Below are 20,265 nucleotides of genomic sequence, written 5' to 3' on the forward strand. Positions count from 1 at the left end.
CGTATTTGTAATGCAGCTCAAGTTCAATGCAGAAAGTAATTTTTGGTACGAAGATGTTCTTCCTCCGTACGTTTTTCTTCGGGGTCCCGTGAGCCCTGGCATCGACGTCTCGTTCGAATAGTAGATCGACGGACGTTCGCTGAATCGAAGAAATTCCAAGTAAATTTTCATCAATTACGGACGTGAAGATATTTACCTGCGCCGGTCGGTCCGGCGAGACGTGTTGGAAAATGTGAGATAAAAAGTCGCGTCTTATCCCGTCGAACAGTTTCGCGTTTCTCTCAGAGTAATTCGATTTGCGAAAGCTTTTGTCACTCCGCTCGCACTTCCGTTACGTGTAAATGTGTCCCGGTAGGTTTGGCAAGAGAAAATGTACGAACATACATTTAATTACTCGATGAAAACAATTGTGTTATTTAATCGTGCGTATCGCAAATCTCCGCGAGACGTATAAAATGTATTACGCTCGATACAAAACATCAGTCGTGGCCACCTTTTTATTTATTAATTAATTCTCAAATGAATCAGTCATTTGAGAATTAACGAATAAATCCGCGGTAAAATCTTTAACCGAGGTAGTCTGTAAAGTGATTACATTATCACCACCGAGTGGCATTGTGAATTCTCCGTGTTTATCTCGACTTCGTCCTAGATTCAAATTTAGAACACTCGAACGACAATATTTTTTTTATATCACAGCAGCGCGTGAAGGAACTTGAGTTTTTATTCCGATAATTATTCCCTTGCGTGTCACTGTTGTTAATCAGTCTCTCGATTTAGCTCACGTGATTAATGTTTCAATTGAAATCTGTAGAAGCTTGCAAAAGGATCTTATCTATTTCGAGTTGACTATAATTTTTTTTTTACAGATTTTTATCGCAAACGCTTTACATATGCTTAGCTTTTAAGCCCTACTCTTTATAAATCTCAAACTTATCTCGAACATTACGTTAATTCCACATTTCTACGGATGTAGTGTCCGATCTCCGTTTAATACAATATCAAATTCGACCATTGCATACTCGAAAGCTGTACGTAAATATCCGATGGCAAGATTTCTAAGTATTAAAGTGTACTCGTAATACGATTCGTATTAATTAAAACTAAAAAATAAGAGTGCATCGCTGGCACGTACTTGTTCCGGAATGCGAGATGTAATGTTTCCTGACATAATTAATCGAAGACTGAGAGGCGACTAATTAACGGAGCGAAAGAAATTCACAGAGCTGGGTTCGACGTCAGCAGCCGCAAATCGTGGCAACGGTAACTCCTAAAGCGCGGCGCACGTTTATCTAATATCTGCATTATGTCTCCACGCGTGTTACGGCGTTATCGTCTTTGCACATTGAGCGTTAAGCTTCGGGACAGAACAGGGCAGACTACATACGCGCCATCGGAGAATGCCCAGAGGGTACGGCGCTCATGGTAAAGCAATAAAGTGCGATAAACTGTACAGTCCCCACCCACTCACCGTCGTGCTATTAGCAATGCAATTATCGCCTGCTTCTCTGGCAGTTGCCGCATCCGCGACGTCCTTTAGGTCTCTCTCGGTCTCTCTCTCTCTCTCTACATGTATATGTATATCTTTTCTTCATGCCCGGAATAGAATTATGCCACGGAATGAAATTTCGTTATTTAATAATTCCATACATGATATCATTCGACATCCAATAATTCCATACTCGTCGCCCTTTTTGTTAAACGTCAACTTCCCCACCTACAGATTCTTTTTTTCTTTCTTTTTTTTTTATCTCGATTGATTGAATTAAATCTCGCGATTTTTTATTCTCCATTCTGTCACGCTATTTCGACGAGTGAGAAATACGAGAGTGACAGATGTCATAATTGACCGATGATGCGTTTTTCGAATTAAACTCTTTTCGTTCCGCGGTGTTAAACCCTATTTTTTTTTTTTTTTTGTTTTTACACTTGGCTTGTGCCGATCGATTTATTGATTAAGCGGATTACGTTTCCTCTCGCGAGAAACGTGCCAACGAGAAATCTTTAGTGGCCACGACCTATGAGTTATTACGGCCGAGTAAACTCTGCAGGTTTGCTCCATCTGCAGCGTGATTAGTAATACAATTATCTACTTTCGCGGTTCCTTTCGTCGACGTTGCGAGCGTGCGCTCTCTCTTACTCTCCTCGCGCGTAATTCGCAAGTGGCGACAGTTCCACAATATAACTTGTAACTGTAAATATACTTGGAGTGGCGCGCGGTTATTGAATCCGCACGTTCGTACTCATAATTGTTAAAACGCGCAAGTTATGCGCGTGCCATGCCAAAATCCCTGGGCGAGCACGTGGTCGCAAGCTAACGTCACTAGATGCGATAAACTGGATAACGCAATTGCCGATTCGCGCAATTCTGTCCACTAATCTGCGACCCGATCCCCGCATCTCATCGAATTACATTCGCGTTAATATCCAATCCGATGATACGAACAGAAACGATCATCGTGGTATTATTATCGCGATATTGAAACTTACGCTGAAATCGTTTGTACGAATTAACTTAATTAGTCCGAAAGCCGTCAGACGTTTGAATTCGGTGCGCCGCGAGTGACAATCATTAAAATCGACTTAAGAAAGGCCCCGTTCGGAGGGTGGCGCCTAGAAATCCATTAAAACGATGCGTTTAGTCGCGAAGACTTCGAAAGGACGCGCCAGCGCGAAGGGAGCAAGAAGGTAGGGGATACCGCATGGAAAACACAAGAGGTACATCGATGCAAACAGCGGATTAGCCAGGGGGATTTATATAACGGGGAAAGCTATCTCGGTAAAGCTCGGGCGGAAGGCTTTTTACTCTCGACCCCGGTTGCTTCTTAAATATTGTAGAGATTAATCAACTCTCTCTCAGCCCTTCGTGGAGCGGGACACGAGCAGTGGAAGCAGCGTCTACCCCAACCTGAGAGGAGAAAACGTCCGTCAGCGGGGCAGACAGCTGGGTCCGCGGGTAGTAGAGAACCGCCGAGGGTGGAAAGGCGCGCCCTGCAGGCGGCTGTAAGAGCAGTCGCTCGAAAATTATGCGCACACACGGCACATCTATGAAATATGCACTTGGTTACTAAAGATACGCGACGGTCTCCTTCGGCGGTGATTCTGACACGGAATTAAAAGGGTCTCTCTCTCGTTGTTGCCGCTGTTATTGTTGCGGAAGAACGCTGTGAGAAACTTACGGACTGAAGCAGCAGCGGAGCTTCACGTGGTTAATTTCTTAGGGAAATTCTGCCTCGTTCAGTGCCCGTTAAAGCAGACATTATTATTAAAAGTGTTTGCGAAGACGGTTTTATTGAATATGCAATAAAATTTTGGAAAATGTACTTGAAATAAATTCGAATAAATTTATAAGATTGTACGTACTTTTTTTTTGTCTTTTTTTCTTCACGTAAAACGATCTATGGGCGTAATTACTTAGAATCAGTAACGAGTAACTAATTCTACGTAGGCATCGAATAATTTTATTAATTATTATAACCGTTTTTGGGAAAAAAACAAATTTTTTTTTCAACATCGTTAAAACGATCTAAATCGGGTTAAATTTGCAAATCGCCGAGCGAGATCAATATTTTACTTGCAACTTCTTTGTATAATACCGGCATTTGCGAGTGATACACACGTTAATAATGCATGCGCTCTCGTGCATACTTCTGCATGCTTATAATCCTTCGTGGTATTCATTTTTAACAACGCAACGAAGTTTACGCTAATTAAACACCGCGCGCCTCGTCCTAGCTTTGTGCTTAAAATCCCGTCGCATCCCATCCCCGTTTAAGTTTTCTTCTAAAAAACAACGATAGACTGTTATTCCCTTAATACCAGCGGCATAATAGGTTAAATACAGGTATAATTCAAGCGAATCAGAAGGATTGCAAGCTAAGGGCGTACTCCACGGTTCTTTGTATCCGTGTATATTCCCACCGCAATGCACCATAGAATAGCCACGGCGGCTCCGCACTAGTCATGATTATAAATTGCTCGGAACAGCTTTCGAGCTATTCATTTTACCTTGTCAGCAATTAGCTTCCGCGTAATTCGAACGATTTTGACGAGCTAGCACGGGATGCCTTCGCAAAGCCGAATGAGAAACCGACAGGAATAACACTATCAAATAGCAAAAGCAGTTAAATCGCAAAGAATTATTGCGTTCAACTTCGATAAAAAAAAAAAAAAAATAAAATAAAATATATGTATACTTGATATGAAAGATATTTTAAAGACATTCCTACTTGCCATTTTACTTTTGTGAGATAATATTAACTTCGCGTGCTTAGAATAAATGGGTCTAATAATTTAGGAGATATAACCCCTGTAATAAATTTTATGCATCTACAGATAGGGGAGTGCTACGTGCATTCCAATGAGATATAAATGCATATGCATCACCACACGTTCATAGTATTAATATTTCTTCGTAAAAAAATAAAAAAAAAAAAATAATAATAAATAAAACAAAATAAAAATAAAGTCGGGATTACGTGCCACGAACGTTTGCAATTTTTTGTTCCTCGTATCAATCCGTTCTACAAATATAACTAACGATAAGCGAGTGTCTCGCGTTATGCGGAACATCGATTACGGCGCGCAGTAATTAACGCGCTACAGTCGTACGTGTTGAGTTACGTAGAATCTTCCGGCAAGCGACACAATGCGCTGCCTATCCGTCAACAAATAACAGGGTGCACAGCGCGGGGGAAGAGCATTTCGAGATGTCACGATCAGGAGCGACAATCTACCTCGTCCGTTGCGACGTCGTGCTGCGCGCCGAGATCGAGTTATCGGACTTCGTATCCACTTTCGAGGACGCATCGGTAACTTTTAACGAGCGCCAAAGTTCGGTCGCGCACACGTTTCGATACAACGACGCGTCTCACATGCTCTGCCTTACGTACTATCCGTATAAATACAGAATATAACTGGCATTTTACTTGAAAATAATTAACGTTGTTACTAATAAATAAAATAAATTTTTCTTTATCTCACGCAAAAATTTTTACCGCCTGAAAATGAAATTATTCTTAATAATCACATTTGTAATTACTTTTCTCCAGATAGAAAACAATAAAGTTATTAATTTAAAAAAAAATGCTTGATTTTTACTGCGGTGAGATATTGTTAAAACTTACGTATTATTATTAATTGCTTAATGCAAGGCGCTTCGTGTACGTACGTAGATATTAGTTCGTTAATATTAAAGATGTGTTTTATATTTATAGAGATTCTGTGCTCATGTACGTACGCACATACTTGGTTGTTTCGTTTTCAAGCGCGTGCTCACCTGCGCGTGTAGTGCACGTGAAGCTACATTAGGTATATGAGGGTGCTCGTTACGCGTACTAGACAATGTGATTTCCACGTTGTCGAGTCATGCCAAAGTGTCAGTCGCAGTAAGAGACAAGACAAGCTACATCGGCACTTTGTCCAGCTCGGGGCAAAACCAAAGTTTCCTGCTGTACAGGATATCGACGTGGAGACTCCCTAATGGGATTGTTAAGGATAAATTGAATCCGGAATTTCAAGGAAGTCTCTACGTGATTGACAGTTCGATGCCGACATACTAATTCGGTTCTTAGCTCTTTCGCGCTAATTCGCGATTGTAAAAACCTTGTTAATTTAGTAGCATTATTATTATATAGCATCAAATTGCTCGAAATAATATAAAAAAAAAAAAATTTAGCCTCTTCCTTAAACGCTCCGCGTACTTTTAATTATTCACGACTGTCCTTCTGCCTGTCTGTTTTTTTTTTATTTTTTTATTTCAACATTTGCGACGTACAGTGGCGAATTCAATTGTAAATGAAATGGCGCGATACTTTTAAAAAAGACCTTAACGAGATATCTTATATACAAAATGCTCGCGTGCACACGTGGGCCAAGAACTAACTTGCCACTCTACTAACTTTTATCGAAAGTGTGTAAATATTAATCAAAAGAGAATTATGAGTGCGACACGTAACTTCATTTATATCACACGCTTTTCAAACTTTTTTTTTTTTTTCAACTTGTAACTGAAAGTCGGGGGATATGAGTGGGACGTTTCAATTAGCGGAAATTGCCTCGGTGAAGAGAAAACCGCGAACGCGAAGATGGAGAGCGGAGTCGACTAAAGTATCCTGTTAGCAAGATTGCGCTTCTTTATTCACTTTCTTTAGGTGGCTAGGCGCATGCGGTCATTCAATCGCCGTTACCTCGAAACCTAAGCAAACAGAATCAGCCCGGCTTACGAGCACGTGGATTAAGCCATTTCGGATGCAACGTACTATGTAAATGACCGGGGAACTTCTACCGTAATCGCGCTTCTTCGACTAATCCAAACTTTTTGCATGCTCGCTCTCGTTAGATCGCTCTTCGGGATCGCGTGCATGAGTTGCGGGTCCCTATCGACAGTATCGGGGGCGAGAGCTTTCCTCTCGCGTGTGCGCGCCCGCGATATCCAAGGAAGTTGAGGTAATACGCCTGACCCCACCCCGCGATCGTGCTTTTTGTCGCGCGGAATGCAATTCTACGTACTTCCTGTTTACAAGGCACTCGGGATGCACGAAGAAGAGCAGGCGTTCTATCCCGGCTTTGCACGCTCCGTTGGCGTAATTCAATTAATTTCGTGAAATAGCGGTCTAACAGTTCCTACTCGACGGCTTCCACTCGGAAGCATAGCTTCCTGCGTTATTCACGATGTGCGCTGGTACTGCTGAACTGATAGGCAGAACCGTGAAGGTTCGGCTGAGCTCCGAATTCCGACAATCGCGATCGTCCAACCCGGAAATGTGCCAGATGGACGATTCTGTTCGAAAATGTTTATCCGTTTCGAGCGCAACGATAAATTCCCGTAACAATTAAATTGTATTTTTATATTAAGAGAAAAAAATTCCTAATGTTCGTACAACGATAACAATTAATCCGCAATTGCAAATCCGAGAAGAAGATTCGCGAGAAATATTGTAATTTATGACGTCATTGCGCTAATTAAAAATATATCAATAAAATGTTGACGAGTTAATGAGCATGACAAAAATGATTAAACTTTAAAAGTGCAACTGACGCAATTAATTTTACTGAAGCAACATAATTATATAATTAATAATTAAAGAAAGAGAGAGCAGGTGCATTTTAATTAAATTTCGGTATTTGGAGAGCACATTATAAATATTCAAAAAAAAAAAAAAAATTATTTACGTACAGCTATAAGTTAAACGTACGTCATAATTTAATAATTAAATTAATGTAAAATAAAATGACAATATCAAGTTAACGTTATAACGTGCATTTTTGACTTTACGATATTTTAACCGTACCTGAAACCGAAACAAAAACGGAATAAAGCTGCGTTCGAAAAGCTTTATCGGATTGATCGTTAATGAACCTTTAATGAATCTTAAAATCGGGATAAAGACTGCTCGATTGTGACGTTGCGATTGAATTGCCGGCTGTTAGACGCATTCTGCGAGCGCAGTCAAGTCTCTCCCGGTGAGACATTTCGATCTGAAGGCCAAAACCGCAGGCGGCTTCCTGACCGTAACACGGTGGTTGGCTTTCGCGCGCGTATCTCATGGGTTAATGTCGACGCCATCTGGGACACGTTGACATTCGAACGACGACATTCCCCCAGGAGGTACTACCGGCCCTACGTGGCCCCAGTTTTAATTCATCGAGTTTTACGGTGAAATTGGGTCCTTTAGGAATTTCCAGCGTGCCCCGCGGTTTGATCATTGAATGGAGCCGCGCGCGGAAATAGCACTCCCTAGAAAGGGAATATTACTAGTGGAGTGCTTTCAACCAGTTTGTCTATAATTCGCTGATTTATTGAGTCTCCCCCCCGAGTTCACCGGAAAACGAAAGGACAAGCGCGCGCTCACTCTTTGCTTATTCATAGCTTATTTTATCTCCTCACTGCATTACCTTTTTTAAGAGCTATAATATATTCTCGCATAATTATTTTTGCAACTGTAAAAAATAATGGTTCAGCGTGTTGTTCGTTTAACAATTAATACACTAAATAAATTAATAAAATTAATGAAAGTTAAGTACTAATAGACGTGTCGAGATGATATTACGTTATTAAATTTTTTTTTTTTTTTTTTTTATAATGCCATCTTTAAAAATTGACGTGAGCGAGCTATGGATCGGTGAATTTCTAGATACGGTCTAGTAGCTTAGCCAATTAACGTTAGAACAATGTCAGTTTCAATAATGGCAGCACATATTCGTAGCTGCACCTCGGTAACAGAGTCATTGCTATTACGAGCAATTGCGTGATCCAGTTATAAAACAGTTAGTAGCACGTGTAGCACCGTTGTCCCAGACTGCGTTTGAGTCGTGCAAGGAGAGTCAATTGCCGGGCAAGCCGGAAAATTAATCGCTCGGTTGCCACTTGGAACGGTTTATAACCGTGCCCGGGCTAATCGTACTATCCGACTACTCCTCGGCTACATCCTGATGCCAACGGCCGGCTGTTGCACCAGCCGATACATCGTCTTGCAGCCAGATCGATCCTTGTAATCGTCGAAATGTGTTACGTCGGTTTAGCGCGCTACCGAGTACCGAATTGAAATATCAATACCTATTTTAGTGATCGGTCTAAAAAAATGTGCTCTTTTCTATTAAATTTCTTCTAAAAGATTTATTTAATAATTAAAATTATTTTTTTTTTTCTTTTTTTTTTTTGATGACGTTAATATTTAATTTATTTTTCAGCATTTGTCTGTAAATTATTAATTATTTTGAACATATATAGAGATATCCAAGTGGATATTTGATGTACGTGTATTACATATGTATGTTATACGTGCGATAAGACTGCCTTTCGAATAAATATTGAAATTTCATCGTCGGTAAACACACATTTTAGATATTTGCGTATACGATATGGGCTCATCGCTGCATTTAGGCTTGCAATAAAAATATGTATACAATATATTTACTGTTTTTGATTTTACTGTCAAAAATATGGAATAAATAAGTTTTATCGGCATATTTTCATATTATAAATGGTCCATCATCGTCGCGTTTTTTGTCTCCGCATATTTTACTCGTGGCATTTTCAAAGTGAAGAGTGATGATAAGGAAGATTTTAAATCATCCTGAAAGCATGCTGTCGTAAAGCATCGTGCTCTAGCACGCGTCAATTTGCAGTGTCGAGTAAAACCACATCGTCCTTTACCGTTTGCATTTCGGTGATGGATTGCAAACATTCGTGATAAGCAAACATTTTCCACGGTTTCCGTTAGTATGATGCATTACTGACCGCTGACGAACGTCTATGCATACTATTTCGCATAATTATATGCAAAATTATCGCACCTTATGAATTCACGTAGTTAGGCTTAAGAAGAACTATTTGCGATATTTTGTAACGTTAATTGCTCGAAATTATTCTACAATACAATACCGGATGACGTCAAAGGGACTATTAGTTAGCGCCAATTACTTTCGCGTCATGTTGTAATTAAGTGCCTTTGTCTGTAATTAGTTACTCGATGTTTCGGACATCATAAAAGAAATATCTATTTGCTTTTGCATTTGCGCTAGAAAAATCTTTTTTTATTTCTGTTTAATTTCTGTCTAGATTTTTATTATTAAAAGAGAATCTGATAAATTCTTTTTTGTTTCTATAAAAGTAAATAAAGGGAATCGATCGTGTAATTTGAGCTTCTACAAAACTAATTAATAAAATTAAATAGTGAGGATACGCGTAGAAATTACATCGACTTCAAATTACCAACGTGTTCCGTATCCTGAACCGAGTAATTACAAGTAAAATCACAATCAGTGTTGTGCAGTTTAATTAAATCAGGTGTAATCTGCTCATCTCTAGTATTGGTACATAAAATTTTTCACCATTTAAGCAATTAAAAAAAAAAAAAAAAAACGAATATTTATGCACCCGTGCGCTTTAATCGCTAATGTATTTCCACTTAAGGTCAGTGACCCTTAATCTTCGCGTGTCAATGCAAATGCGCGTTGAAGAGCGCAAGCCTACGTGTTTCATAATCCTGATACCCAGGCGTAATTTTGCCATCAAACTATTTTGTTATACACAGTTTCATCGCCTACGTCTGGACTGGTCACTTGAGAGCCTTTCATATCCCTATCTGCACCTTCCATCCCTCGTATAGTCCCGGTCTTCTCACCTTTTCCCATACCCGTTTCACGACTGTCGTCCCGCTCGCACCCGCCCGCGCCGCATAGGATCGTAAAAGGCCGGAATTTCTGTTCAAACATCTGCAAAGCCGCGCTCCGGGGCATCTGAGCCCCTCTAAAGCTTCATACAAATTCATGACGGAGCACCGGGACCGCGCTCGCGCGCCCGCACTATCCTCCAAGTTTTCGGTAGGGTAGATAGGTACATATGCATGCATGTGCATACGTATCCACGGCTCCGGTATAGTTCGTAATATTATTTAATACCCTTTGCGAGCCTCGCATCAACGCGAGGGATAGCGACGCGGTAAAATTTCGCGGATTAGTTCCACCATTTTATTAATACGTGTCGTTCTCGTTTCCCGCGTGACCGCTTCCAGTATCCCGGCCGCACTTTCCCAGAGAAACGTTAATTGGCGCGGTCGATGGTCGAGTGTCAAGGGGCAAACTGCGGAATGGAAAGATGTGAACGTAGATAAACCGCGATGAATGGAGATGTTAAGATTGACGTTACGAGCCGATTACCGGTAGAATATGCAAACGTAGATAAATGGAGCTCGCAAGCTCCGTAATATTTTTTAAAAGTATACTTATACCTGAATATGTGTACGTTGAAATTTACAGAAGGTGCAATAATTAGAGAACTAATCTAGCGCATGAATATTTATGTCCTTAACGTTCTGATATTCTATCGCGGAAGGTTCTAAAATATGCGCGGAGAAGTGCAGGACAAAAAGCACGTATCGTGCGACGCCAGAAATGTTTGTCTTACTTTTACGCTTTTCAGTGATTTCTTTTCTTATCAGTTACCTGTTTTACATTCAAATAAATCCATCGGCAACGTAATATTTTTATAATCAGCAATGTTATGAATTATCTTATATTTTTACACACTGTATTTTAATCAACCGAGCATCCCGGATATTTAAAATTTTTTTTCCCCGTGCGTTTCACCTTCATCGTGTATTATTAATTCCTTTGATAGCTTTGTCGTACATATTGGCGCATATTATTTTACAAAGCCCGACAATTTCGACAAATTTTAGTTTTCGTTGCGTGCCGTAAAAAAAAAAAAAAATGTTTTTCAGATACGTCCAATAATTAAAATCGGCAAGTCCATATATTTATATACATATATATATCTCGCATGCGACGCTGTTCTGCTTCTGTAGGCGAGCTTTTATACGGCCGAGTGAAAGTTTCATTGCGAATCGTCCTTAAAAATAACTATCAGTGTTTGCTCAATCCGATGTATCGATTTGCATCCGGGCGCTTTGAGCTACCCGCTATCTAAATATTCCCGGACTCGTCGAAGAACGGCGGAATACATTAATATCGGATGAGTTGATGGCGAAATGAACTTGTATCGAAAGGACCGGTGCCACCACGATCAAAAACTCATTGCAAATATTTTATCCGACATATTGCATCCGAGGGATCTAAAAGAGGCTTGCTTGAGGCGCATCAATCGGTCGATGTTTTATTTTAGACTCTGCATTTCACAGACTGCAAAATCATCAGAATTTAAAATCTTCTTTGTAAATTCAAAATTATCATTAGACATTGAAAGTTTCATCATTTTCTATTTTCTTTTTATTACTGTTCTTCCTGACATTTATTTTCAACTTATTGGAACTGTAACAAATGTATGCTTCAACATTTTACGTTTTTTTTTTCTTTTTTTTTGCAGTGTATGTATATGTATATTATGATATAGTTTATATTACTTTAAAATTTTTTAGCATTGAATTGTTTTTCTCGAATTTGCAGAATAATTCGCAAGTAATCTTCGACAATGAACGTATCCAATTATTAAAACGCGTTGGTGCGTAAGTGTAAAAGCAAAATTATTTTCGATACATCGATATTAAATTCATTGATTAAATTGCATTGATTGAAATCCAGAGTACAAAAAAAAAAAAAATTATCTCATGAGAAATTCCTCGGTGAATTGGAATTGGGCGCTACGCGCGGAGAAACAGAATCCAAAATTTATGAATTTTTCCCGAATTAAATCGTACGAATATTATTATTTCCACCTGCGATTTTACCTCTCCGTATCCGATTAAACGTCAAATCCTGGCGGGCACCTCGGCGGCGGCGTTCAAACACCGTATTAATTGAAGCGATTAAACGAAAGCGAAGCGACAATGGGGATTCGGTTACGGTCGCCGCGAGGAAATCAAGCTCGCGCTCGTTCTCTCGTCGAAGAAATATATGTTTTTACAACCTCTGTCAATATTTTTTTCCGCTTTTACGCGCACACGGATATCCGGCCACTCGGCAGCAATCGTTTGCCTCACGATGCAACAACGGTGGTTTATCGGACGGGCGTTATCACGTCACTTGGTATCCGCGAGATCCTCCCTGCCTCATCCCCGCGTCCTTGTTCCAAAGCTTGGTTTTCGAACGTTCTCTCAATTATTTGCGTCAATCGATCGGCTGTGCCTTGCCCTGCCAATCGACGGCATTGCACCCCGCGTCCGATCTACGGGTGAATACAGCACGTGGCGAGGTAGAGCTGGCAGGGCATGTGTCTCGTGAAAGAAACATCGCCGGCCGCTCTAATGGTCGGGGCTTGGTTAATCGCGACTAGGAGACAAGCAAAGCCGAAGTAAACCGAACTAAAGATTTATGGAATCCCCGCCACCCTCCTCCCTCCCCCCGAGAAAAGTATATCGCTATCGTCGATTCAACTCTGCATCCATTCTTATCGCATTATTTCGGTAATTGTTGTTACAGAGATGCGCTCATTCATAGAAAGATATTATGCGTACATTAGCATAACTGTGCCTCTATTAATATAATTCGAAATGCCGTAGATCATAAAAGTAAAATTTACTTGTCTGTTAATCGTTGCTAATTATCGAAAAGAGAAAAATCGTATTGAGTTTGAAATTGATCTCGAGGTAGTATCGGCGTTATACGCAAAGAAGTAAATATCATGTCCGAACAACGAGAAGAAACCTTTCCTCTTTCTATCGGATTCCTGTCGGAAAGAAACTTCTTTCTTAGTCCATCGAATTCGTTCCCATCAATTGCATTATCGGTCAGTAATTTATTACCAAAAGTAATTCCCCTTAGATACCATCCGCCCGGACTATGTATTTTATTACGTAATATGGTTAAAGATTCCAAGTATAAATTTAATTTCAATTCATCAATCATTTCAGAGTTTACCTATTAGCACGTGCGTTGATAGAATATCATTACTAATCTCCCGGATTTATACAATCGCGTACATCGATTTAAAAAATTGTCACGTTAAATAAAACATATTTATCATTATTCTAATTTTTGCTCGGAGAAATTTTTTTTTTATTATTATAATAAAACCGTGCCGTATATTAAAAGTTTAGTTTCATAAATTTTTTTTTTTTTTATTTGTGGAATTACTCCATTGCTCCAGCAAGGTAATATCGAATCAAATTGCTTTTATTACCGTTTCTCGAGATGCAAACGATTCATTTTCTGTCTTATAACGGTAATAACAGTAGCTTCATACCGCCAATTTCTTGTCACGGAGTGCCGATCGCTTTGCTTTTTCTTTTCCCTGTCCTTTATTAACTTCCACCAGTTGTCTCTCCCGTAATAAAGAGCCGGAGGAAGTTTCCTCGTAAATTGTCGTTTGATGTAACATAGACACGAAGCCAATACATACATCTTCACCGATAATGACATCGAAAATCCTGATCACGCGAGTTGGATCCTAATTCCTGTGCCGTAAGCTGTTTGCGACAGTCGTATAGCAGTTTTGCACGAAACTAACGGGGAAAAAGAATTTACTCCAAGAAAAATCCTAACGCAATCGAATAAGTTTGACGAAAATGAGTGAGATCCCTAGCATTAACTTAATCTTTAATTTCTTATTTCGTGACTCTCTTGTAATCTCGCTACGATCTTTCTTGCGAAATACAAATTTCAAAACTTTCACAATGGACTAATATAAATATAATTCAAAGCATAAATCCTGGCCAATAAAAAAAAAAAAAAAAAAAAAAAAAACACTAATGCACATATCGTTCATTTAAACATTAATAGTCTAAATATTCGTTGCGAGTTATTTAATCCCTGCGTGCCAAGTTTGAACTTTAAATATTAAAAGCTGTCCGTGCACCGCGTAAAGCTGTGGGCTGTTAAATTTGAAACCGAACTATTTGCATAACCGTCTCCTCCGCGTTTTCCGTTCACGACATAACAAGGCTGAAATGTTGCTTACGCGAAGAGGTATATAACCTGCCCGTTTCCGTGAACTATATTTGCGCCCTCGACCAAGCTGAATCAATTCTCGCTTCTGGTTTCAGTGGCCATGTATGATGGCGAGCAATTAAACTTGACGAGGATCACACGCAGCGAAATGGGCGCTTATCTCTGCATCGCGACCAATGGTGTGCCGCCTACGGTCAGCAAGAGGATCACCGTGGATGTCGAATGTGAGTTTGTTGCCTAGCATGCCCCGCATTATTATCGCGTTTACACGTAACAAATATGCGATATGTATGCGCGTACATATTCATAACGAACGACATGAAGTCGGCAATCGAGGAGTCACAATGTGACGCGATAATTATAATTTTAACGACGTTACGTGCTAGATGTTCGCAATAAACGGTTAACGGCGTGGATATTTAATTCAAGAATTTAGTCAAAATGTATGAAGTCTTTGCAATAATATTTGATAATTAAAGCTAAAATTTCATGGCGCAATTCACACAATGCCTGTAATGCTGACGTATAAATAATAACACGATTTACGGTAAGATCCGTGCGCAATAATGCGAAATTAAAAAGGTACGAGATGGCAGTCTCGTAAAACGTGGAGCGGGGTATATTGCGAGTGTTGTAGGAACTTAATTACTGTAATAAATTATGTTAATTGGATGCGGCAAACTACTGCGATTGTAAATTCCAAATGTTCATGAAGTATCCTAATTTTCTAGCTTGTTCACGTGTAAAATATCGTAAATACCGGAGGGCGAGCGGCGCGAACTTTCACGAGGGGTGACGGCGACGAGAATGAGGGTTTCTCTGTCAAAGGCAGCGGGGCTGGACCGCATCCAGCAACGACTTATCGAATAAATTTTAAACGCGTTTTTATATGCGATTTTCGATCCGACGGCGAAGGGGAAAGGGGGGGGTACGGGTCGTGTATTGTTTAAATTTCATTTCACGAATTGCACAACACGAGCGCACGTGCGCCGTGCACACGTTGGCTGCCGTGCAGCGGCTGCACGTGCTCCGCACCAAATACGTGCACCAGACAACAAGAGGCGCGGAAGGATAGATCCGCGGGGCGTCGGCGGGCGAAAGGGGAAGAGTGGAAAAACGCCGTCGGGAAAGCCCGAGGGAAATACTGGAAGCCGCGCGCAAGCCGCCCCCGTCGGCTCTGGTCATTTTTCCCTTTTATGCGTTTCATTCGTTCGTGTCACTTCGTATGCCTGCACCCGCGTGCTGCTGCAAACGTTGGTGTGCGTGCGCGCAGACCGGCCCCTGCAATCGTTGTTGTAAAGAAGAAGGAACGTTACGTACCGGCACAGAAGGCCGGGCGGGTATCTCTTGAATATTTAGGAGGCGGGGGACATATTTTATTTAGACGAGTCGGATAAAACATCGGTTTTCCGCGCGCGGGTGCAGCGGCGCTTCGGGTCGCGGCAAACGCTTCAGAGATCGTCTTTATATCCTCCGAATCGCATGCGTCTCTCTCTCTCCCCGATGTGCAATACGCGACGCGTGTGGGGATTTACAAAGTGCGCGAGGCTTTATAAAAAATTGAAACGTACATAATGACGCGAATAAGTCGTGGGAAATTCTCCAGCGCGATCTGATTAGCGGCATAATTCTTTCGTTTTTCTCTTTGTGTAGATCGATGGTGCCATTAACGTTGCTTTTCTCCCTTCCCCCGTTGCCACCTTAGTCAGCATTATACATATGTATACCTGCAGTAATGATAACGATCTACGATGGCGTAGTAATTTTTTAACTGCCACACACCGTACATGCTAGTTAATGTATTTTTACGTCGCTTTAGTTGTATCGATACTGTCATTTAGGCTTAAACTTGTTTTTTTTTTTTCTTATTAATTCATATTTTATGCCCTTATAAATTATACGTATATTCGTAAATTCGTAAATATAATACATTTTTATCATTTATTTTGCACTAATTACAGAGCGCTTTATACATATAATACAATATTTTCTGAAATCAGAATGTAATTATGATTTTACTTCAGGTTGTAAAACAGTGAATGTTGTATGCTCATTACTTATTCTCATGCAGAACTTCTCTTTTACATTTTCTTTTTTTTTTATTTTTTTTTTTTAACTTCTTTTCTGCTTTACTTATTCGTTTAACGGCATTAAATAATTCATGATCTTATTCTCCTTTTTACAAAATTACAATTTTAATTAAATATTAAAAGATTATTACGGACGCCAACGACTTGCGTATCTAATTTTTGTATTTAAACCTTTTATAATGTGACAAGAATATATGGACTTTGGTGAGCCGGCACTACGTGTTGGAAAAAGAAGAAGAAAAGGGAGGAATGTTCGATCGGTGTAAGACGTCAACGGTTTTAGTCCGTGATCGAAATTCGAATAGCTATTTACGGTAACGCGTCGTGTTGTCTCAACGGAAACGTATAAATTTCAACCCATCGGATAGTATATTACTTATTCAGTTTTCTATGTTGGCACATTACAAAATGAAATAAATAGCGACGTAATGAGCGCGAGATAACAAACTAAATTTATTCGCCGAGTATATTCGTGCTTCAACATGTATAATGCGAATTATTATACTGCAGTTCATTAGTCCGATTATACAATCTGCGCAGAAATGAAATTTGCGTGAGACAATAAAATTATATCCCGCGGGCTCATCTCGCGGATTTTCCCCCTCTATTTGCGATCGTTTATTTGAGCCGAGCTATCGGAAAGATTTTTTTCTTTTCATTGAAGAATATCGTTAAAGATGAACCCGACCCGTTCCGGACCGACAAAGAATGCTGTTGACGCGACGATTTTTCGGAACTCACGCTGAACAATCGGGCAAACTGTGTGCAGTATGTGTGAGCCGTATATCACGTTTTTAGCATGTCCATCGTGGGGAAACGCGGGCGAAATTGTGCCGCTGCATAAAGCGTAGCGAGTTGCGGTAGGAGGAAAATGCGCGAATACGGAGACATAATTCGGTTGGCATGTATACGAGGCGCTTTCCACGTGCCGTCTCTGCAAGTAGTAACCTACTTCATCAAGCATGTTGATGAGACATGCACGATTTAGCGAGTTGACTTTTTACTCCCTACCTTTTCGCTCTGGCCACATCGTTGGCCCGGTAACACGCGACAATTCACGCGGTTGTTCCCGACTGGTGCGCGAGAGCATGATAAGCGACCCGGGACCCATCTCCCGCTGCCGCAATTAGAATATGATATCCTTTCTTTTTCAATTCGCCGTGTAATTACGAATATAATGCGGCCGAGTCACGATAAAATGAGTTATGAGATTTCACGATAAGAGCCCGTGTAATTGCCGGCGCGGTATTTATCGATTATTAAAGTTGCACGCGTTCGAAAAGCACGGGAAATAATAAATGGCCACGGTGGTGTGAGTTGCACAATTTTGCTTTCGTGAATAAAGTTAGAGGTTTGAGAAAAAATTCGTAACATTGCAATTACAAAAATGATAACCGTAACGAATTGTGGGAATGGTATAGATTTTTTTTTTTTTCCCTCCCTCTAATTGATAACAACAAAAAATGCTTATCTCAGAGTGACGAGGAACGGTGTGCGTAATGAACGATGCACATTCGTAGAGTCATGATCACCTGACCGCGCCTGTATATCAGCCTAGTCCGCGGCGTTGCATCCTGGCTTACCACAAATCCACAAATTGCCATCGTTGACTTTAATTAATGCGCACTTCTCCCTATTTCCTACCATCGATTACGTCTATATCAGCCGCGCGTTCAGACTTAACTGCACAGGGCGCTTCTATACATATATATCTCTAACCCGCGTTGTCCACAAATAGAAAGTGCGGCAAGCTAGAAAGGTTTAATTAAGGCTCCGGCTTCATTAGAGATTATCTATTAAAATTTATTCATACGTCGAGTATAAAGTAGACAGTATCGAACGTACTTCGACCGACGGCAGTTCCTTTTCTCTTTCGACAAAAGTCTCCGTCGACTGATCGTACCGCGAAAGAAGGTATTTAAAAAAAAGAAAAAAAAATTTCCGTGCGATATCATCGACTTAACCGTAGCACATTGGATATGATTTTCCTCGTTAGAAGATATAACGAGCTCCCGGCATCCGGTGTCGTTTTACACCGGTACCCGTCTATGAGCGCATTATTATTCCCTTATTGTATCATACAGCCCGCTGACGGAGTTTGCAACTTTAATTTAACCCGTTACCAAAGCGGGCGCCTGCCACCAACGTCACGACGTATACGAGAGCGCGCATCCGACGTCGGATTAATTCGAAACGAAGAAGGAGCCGTTTCTGGTTTAGTTGCCGAGTTAGAAAATTGTTCGTCCGGAATGGGGCGGGCTCGCGCGCGGCGCGGAACAGGAAGGGTGTAAAGACGGAAATCGTTGCGACATCGCGAAGCGACGTCGTCTTGCGCGGCCTTAGCTCTTCATTGCGTAACCTTAACGTCGGGCGTTAGACTTGTAACCATAATAGACTTTGTTCCCAACTCGTTTCTCGTGGCGCATTTTGCGGAACGCCATCCCGGAAAGTACAAACTTGATCCGTCGTGTCTGCATTAAGCCAAGAAAACTCAATGTTACGTCGCAACGCAGTCTTTTAATTTTATCTCGTCGCGATTGCACATTGCGAATAATTAGAAAAATCGCGCAAATGTATATACGCATTTTATTAGGAAACTGCAAGTTTTTTTGCATGTTTATTACTTCTTTTTCGTACGTAATAGTTGATATTTTTTTTTTCCATCGTCAAAATTAATTAAAATCCTATTTTAACGACAAACGATTTTTTTTTATATTTATTTTAATACGTTCAAGTGGAATGTAATATAAAACGTCAGCTTAAAATTATGTAAGCGTTAAAATGATAAACGATAAGATAAAACGGGGATTATTAAATTTCTGTTTAACGTTTCAGTTTCTCCAATGATCTTCGTGCCGAATCAGCTCGTCGGTGCGCCAACTGGCACCAACGTAACAATCGACTGTCACACGGAAGCTTATCCCCGTGCCATGAGCTACTGGTTTCTGGGAGATGAGATGATTCTCTCCAACGAGAAGTACACGACGAATATCATGGAGAACAGCTACCGCGCGCACATGAGACTCACCATCAGAAACTTGACAGCGAGTGACTTCGGTAGCTACCGGTGCATTAGCAAAAACTCGCTGGGCGAGACGGAGGGATCCATCAGATTATACCGTAAGCTGACGTGCATTTTCTAGCCCGTTCGTGTCCGGACAAACAATTCTTTTTTTTTTTTTTTTATTCTGACCGCTATCATTATGCATCTACCGCAGCGGCGTGTTTGCTATACGGGATATTATAGCGGGCGCGGACGTGGCTCGCGACGTGAATAATTTAAAAGCGAAACGACTTCCATAAATCGCGAATTCTCGGAGCCTTTGTTTAATTTCGCCCGAGTCGAAGATTTATTTAAAGCCGAGTGGATGTTAGCAGTAAATCGGCACGGTTAAATCGCCGAGAGAGAGGAAACGTCTCGGCTCGATCCCTCCCCCGCCGTTATATCCCACCTACCTCGGTCCCGCGCAATTCTCGCCGCTCGGAGATAAGATGACCCAGGGTTAAAATATGAATAAGGCGGCGGAGCTCGAGTTAAATTTATTGGCCGATATTTAAGAAGTTATACGACGTCATTAAAGACGAACGATTTTTATTTCAGCTATTCCGAAGCCATCGGCGACACCGAAGGCGACGGAGATCAAGAGCAGCGCCAACAATGAAGGTGAGAATCTTATTGAATATATGCATTCCGACGATTCGAAAATCGATATTACTGGCGGACGATCTTCTAACAATTCCCACGCGAAGGCAAACTCATTATCCACATTTTATTCCCAAATCGAACCTTAAAGTGCTTTCTCACCTTCTTCGCTACATTCAATCGCAA

At 40.7% G+C, this 20,265-nt stretch overlaps 1 protein-coding gene across 6 annotated transcripts in view; it reads left to right on the plus strand.

The window, feature by feature from the left end:
• Positions 1 to 20,265, plus strand: part of LOC139111810 (lachesin) — a 212,792-nt gene that overhangs the window by 157,253 nt on the left and 35,274 nt on the right. For all 6 annotated transcript variants that reach the window (XM_070672325.1, XM_070672326.1, XM_070672321.1 and 3 more), the window contains 3 exons: positions 14,442 to 14,570; positions 19,272 to 19,556; positions 20,038 to 20,100. In XM_070672325.1, coding sequence (XP_070528426.1) covers positions 14,442 to 14,570; positions 19,272 to 19,556; positions 20,038 to 20,100 — 477 coding nt within the window. The remainder of the gene's footprint in view (positions 1 to 14,441; positions 14,571 to 19,271; positions 19,557 to 20,037; positions 20,101 to 20,265) is intronic.

Source organism: Cardiocondyla obscurior, linkage group LG25, assembly GCF_019399895.1.
Source record: "Cardiocondyla obscurior isolate alpha-2009 linkage group LG25, Cobs3.1, whole genome shotgun sequence".
NCBI lineage: Eukaryota > Metazoa > Arthropoda > Insecta > Hymenoptera > Formicidae > Cardiocondyla > Cardiocondyla obscurior.